The sequence below is a fragment of the Cupressus sempervirens genome, chromosome 2 (genome assembly GCF_028749045.1).
Source record: "Cupressus sempervirens isolate cs-2001-9-10 chromosome 2, ASM2874904v1, whole genome shotgun sequence".
Classification (NCBI taxonomy): Eukaryota; Viridiplantae; Streptophyta; class Pinopsida; order Cupressales; family Cupressaceae; genus Cupressus; species Cupressus sempervirens.
In genome coordinates this window covers 480,974,649-480,979,975 of record NC_143119.1, presented here as the reverse complement: position 1 = coordinate 480,979,975, position 5,327 = coordinate 480,974,649, and the positions used below count along the sequence as shown (strand labels likewise).

Genomic DNA, 5,327 nt, shown 5'->3' with positions numbered 1-5,327 from the left:
ACATATTAACATTTTCTTTAGCCTCTGATCCGCTACCCAGCCAAAAAGGGCTTTCTGCTGTCTATGGGTTTTGAATGTGAAAGTCAGCTCCATTTGCGCTTACTGCTATTAGTTAAAGCCAAGGTTAAACTACCCCTACTAAAGGCGATTTACCCCTTAATAAACCTCCGCCTTACAACTTATTCATACATAATTGCCATGCCTTACAATGACATTGATTAAAAACTACGATCACAACTTTATGAAGATTACACACGCTTCACCAGAATGTAAATCATATCGCCGCACATCCTTTCTTCCATTAAATATTAATTGGCTTTGTTAATCTTATTGGCATCTGTGTTTAATAAATTGAAGAGTACACCTTGTTGATCATCTTTTTCAGTTCTGACTTGGTCATCATTCATCGATAAAGCCCACTTCGATAACACGTCTGCCTCTTCGTTACCCTCCCTCTTAATATGAGCAATTTTGAAATCTTCAAATTTCAATAGTTCTTGTTCAATGAGGTTCAAAATTGGTTGCAGTTGCCATGCATTGATACTCAAATTTTCTATAGCTTGCACTGTGATCAGTGAATCCCCCTCTAAATGGAGCTTTTTAATCCCCTCCTTATTAGCCAATCAAACTGCTAGCAAGGCAGCTTGGCATTCAGCTATATTGTTCGTTCCTTTATTGAGTTTTTTTGCTCCTGCCAAGAAGATGTGACCTTTGCTATCTTTGAAAACTATCCCGATACTTGAGTTCCCAGGATTTGCCTTTAGCAGCTCCATCAAAATTAACTTTAACCCATCCATCCTGTGGTACTTCCCAAATTGTCTCCCCAACATTTCCTTTGCTATTGTTCGTTACTAACACTCCTGAAGGAGATTTAAAACGAATCCTTGGCCAGGACATTTGCATTAAACTATCTTCTTTTGTGAAAGGGATCTTCATTGCTTGCTTTCTTGTTGCCGCCACACTTACTGTTTCTTCTATGGGATTAATAATTTTGAATAAACATCTCCTTAGACATTCCTTTTCCCTCCTAAATATCCTCCTATTCCTTTCCTTCCACAACTCCCATATAATCAAAGGTGCAATAATCCATATACTTGATAAAGTTGACTTCTTTTTCGTCCTTGGCCAACCATCAAACACCTCCCGTAGTGTTTGGGCTCGGGGGCCTTGCCATCCCAATTTAAATTGAACTATATCCCAGCATTTCTTTGCATAACAACATTGGATTAAACGATGATCTATGGTTTCTTCTTGCCTTTCACATAAAGAACATTTAGATGGGCCTACAATACCTATTTTCCTTAATCTTTCTGTAGTCAGAATCCTTCCTTTATAGGCTAGCCACACAAAGGCTCCATCTTTGGGTAGAACATCCTTATCCCAACACAAATCCTTAGAAAGGAATACTTCCTTATCTGATTCTGTTAATAAAAAAATCCTAATTTGACTAAATAATTACTCGATAAGGACCCGCACCAAATGACTTTATCCTTCCTATTACTAAGCATCACATTCCTTTCTTTGAAGATATTAACCATCCTATCTATTTGCTCTACTGGTAACTCTTCCCTGGGCACATCCCTCCAACTCCATTCTTTCCCAAACAAACCATCTTTTTCAATCATGTAATCTCTTACATAACTTCCCCATTTATCTTTGAAATAAGATTTCAGTTCACAGTTTTCTCTTGCTTCACCTAAAACTGCCAGCCCATTCCATGAATCATCCCAAAATTTTGCCTCCTTCCCATCACCTATCTGCCATGAAATATGTTTCGTGATCACCTCTCTACATGATAATAAAAAGTTCCATACAGCTGAGCCTTTTGGAGGGTCTCGTATTGTTAGAATTCTCTGCTCTTCTTCAGAATCTAGATATTTACCTTTTAGAATTCTAACCCAATATAAATGTGGATTTTCATATATTGCCCAAATTAATTTTGCTCCTAAGGCTTTGTTCATAAGATTCCAATCTCTTAATCCAGCTCCCCCTTCTGCCCTTGGATGACATATATTCTCCCATGCTAGAAGAGGGATTTTGTTGTCTTCATTTGCTTCATTCCACAAAAATTTTTTCATTTTACATTCCAGAATATGTGTCACTTTTTTTGGAATGTCAAGACACATCATAGCAAAAACTGGTATAGCAGAAACAACTGTTTGAAGCATCAGAATTCTACCAGCCAAAGATAACCATTTACCTTTCCAACCCTCCATTTTCTTTTGGCATTTTTCAATGAGTTTATCCCATAGGTCTACTTTGTTTCTTCCTTCAAAAAATGGGATACCCAAATATTGGTTTGGCATTAGCCCCATCTTTATATCCAGAATTCGACAAATTCTACTTTTCACACTCTGTGGGGTATTAAAGAAAAATATTTCAGACTTCTTCCAATTGATAAACTGACTCGATACCCTGCCATATAGGTCTAATGTTCTTTTCATCACCTTTGCTTTCTCTATACTGGCAACCCCTGCTAAAAAAGTATTATCCACAAATTGTAAATGAGTAAGAGCCTCCACTGTTTCTGTGATTTTAATCGTCTTCCAAAGGCCATCCTCTCGCTATTTGTGAATCAGTCGACCCAAAACTGCTGCCATAATAATGAAGAGAAAAGGAGATAGAGGGTCACCTTGTCTTATCCCTTTTTCTTGTTCAAAGAAACCTTGAGGGCTCCCATTAATCAGAACTGAAAAACATGGAGAGCAAATGCAACTTTTCACCCACTGGATCCATTCCTTGCTAAAGCCAAATCTTGCTAGAACCTCCAGTAAAAAGCTCCTATCTACTTCATCGTAGGCTCGTTTAATGTCTAATTTAACCATCATGTTTTGGGATTTTGACGCCCTGATGGAATGCACTACCTCGTGAGCCACAATGACACCTTCAAAGATCGATCTCCCTTGAATAAAACCACTCTGTTATGGAGATATAATTAAATTCAGCACCTTTTTGAGTCTGTTTGCCATTACTTTTGAGATAATTTTGTAAACAGTATTGCATAAAGAAATTGGCCTAAAATCTTCAAAAGTTCGCTGTTCTTCCTTCTTCGGCACTAAAGCAATAAAAGTGTTATTGATATCTTTAAGAATAAAGCCACCCTGCCTTGATTCCTCTACTACTTCCCATAGGTCCTTCAAAAATATATAGCTCAATGTTTGAAAAAACATTGCAAGAAACCCATCTGGCCTAGGAGCCTTGTCCCCTCCTAGGTTTTTTAAGGCTTGATCAACTTCCTTTTCCTTGATTGGTTCCATAAGAGCTTTATTTTGGGCTTCCGTTAACATTTTCAGAATAATGTTTAGAACCTCTGCTATCTCAGCTTTGTCCCTAACATCCTGCTGCCCATTTTGAGAGAAAAAAATTATGGCTTCTGCATTAATGTCATCTTTTTCAGTTTTGAGTTCACCTACCATATTATGGATTTCAAAGATTTTATTCGCAGCCTGCCTAACTTTAACTGAGTTATGAAAAAAAGTAGTGTTTCTGTCACCGTCTTTTAGCCAAACTTCTCTAGATTTCTGCCTCCAGTAAGTCTCTTCTTTGTTAAGATAGTCTTCTAGATCCTTTCTCAGGGATTTCTCCATTTTGAAGTCTTCCTCAAACATTCCATTTTCTATTACTTTGAGGCTGAGAGTTTTTAGCTTTTCTTTAAGATCCTTTTTTATATCAAAGATGTTCCCAAAGTGATCTCTATTCCAAATTTTTAATTGCTCCTTTAAAAATTGCAACTTTTTAAAGAAAATAAAAGCTTTATTACCTTTCCTTAGCGGAGCGTTGTACCACCAGTCAGCAATCAATTTAGAGAAACCATCTGCTTTCATCCACATTGCTTCGAATTTGAAGGGGCATCTTTCCGGAGTCCTTTCATCCTATATCCTTAAACTTATGGGAAAATGATCTGAACCTGTGTGAGGGAGGATTTCAGCCTCACAAGACCAATTAGCTTTTGCCCAATTGCCTGCCACTAAAAACCTATCTATCTTTTCAGCTATGTGCACAAAACCTTCTTTGCGATTTGTCCATGTGAAATCGCCTTTCTTGAAATTTATATTTACCAATCCATTTTCATTAATAAAATTGTTGAAATCTTTTTGGCATTCAGAGAGCCACCCTTTTCCCCATTTCTTATCCTCCAGATTTAAAATAGCATTAAAATCCCCCCCCACAATGGTCACTTCCTCTCGAAGATCCTGCACTTTTTTAGCTATTGACTTCCAAAGCAATCTTTTAAGTGCATTGTTGTTGGGGCCATAGACATTTATCATTGAGAAAGAAATATGAAGATGTTTAACATATACTCTTGCCCATTGCCAATTAGAGTTTAAAACATAATCTAAAATGTGAACTGATTCAGGCTTCCATAAGATTGCCATGCCCCCAAAAGCTCTTTGAGCACCAGTCAAAAGACACTCCCATCTCCTGAATTTATTTTTAAAGCTAGCAAAATCTTCCTCTTTGATCTTGGTCTCTTGAAGGAAAACAAGATATGGTTTTATTGATCAAGGCACCTTTTGATCAATCAAATCTTGTCAGGGGCATTGCTGCCCCTGACATTCCATGATAAGATTTTCATGGCTCTCGGGAAAAGGCTAAGCCTTTTCCCAATCTCAAAATTTTGGACTAATTTGCATATGTTCCTGCTATTTGCAGCTTCACTTTGATGGGTTTACGACCTCTTTTCCTTTGGCTTCCCACACTAGGCTTCTTCTTTTTTGAGCTGGTTTGTTCAAGAGATCTCTCTGCCCAGATACTTGGTAACTCTGACAAGCCTAGATCATTCATAGGCTCCTCCCTATCTTGGTTCTCCTTGCCATCCATACCGCTGTAGCTATCCAGAGCTTCCTCAAAGGATTCACTTAAATTTCTGCTAGGGGAAATTTCGATATCTTTGAAAACTTCATCTACTTGCCCTGTCTTATCTCCTTCCCTGGGTGTTGCACAAAAATCTTCCTTTGTTTCCAAAAGGGGTTGTTTTTCAATCATTATTGAATCCTCTTACTGGGTCGAAACCCTCTCTAGGTGTGGGAAGTGTATTTCCTTAGCTAGTTGCTCCCCCTGTTCCCCAAGAAAAACCTTATGAAGCCCCCTATTGTCCTGAACATCCACTTCTTCCCATGGGGTTTCTCCTACTATTTGAGTAGAAAGCACATTAACCTCCTTCTCCCCTTGCAGCATGCTTCTGCTATCCGAGTCCTTACCATCTGTCAATAGAGGTTGTGGAATCTCTTTGTTAGCAGTTGTTTTTCTTGAGGGAGATGAACCACCCATCTGTTCCTCCTGAAACTTCTGACATTCTCTCATCTCTAGGTCCTCTAGGAGTTTGT

At 38.2% G+C, this 5,327-nt stretch overlaps 1 protein-coding gene across 1 annotated transcript; it reads right to left on the bottom strand.

Annotated features, from left to right (window-relative positions):
* Positions 1 to 3,872: 3,872 nt before the first annotated feature.
* LOC149573122 (uncharacterized) lies at positions 3,873 to 4,376 on the bottom strand. Its single transcript, XM_089815911.1, has one exon. It carries the CDS (start codon positions 4,374 to 4,376, stop codon positions 3,873 to 3,875), a length of 504 nt encoding a protein of 167 aa, XP_089672037.1.
* Between the last annotated feature and the right edge of the window lie 951 nt (positions 4,377 to 5,327).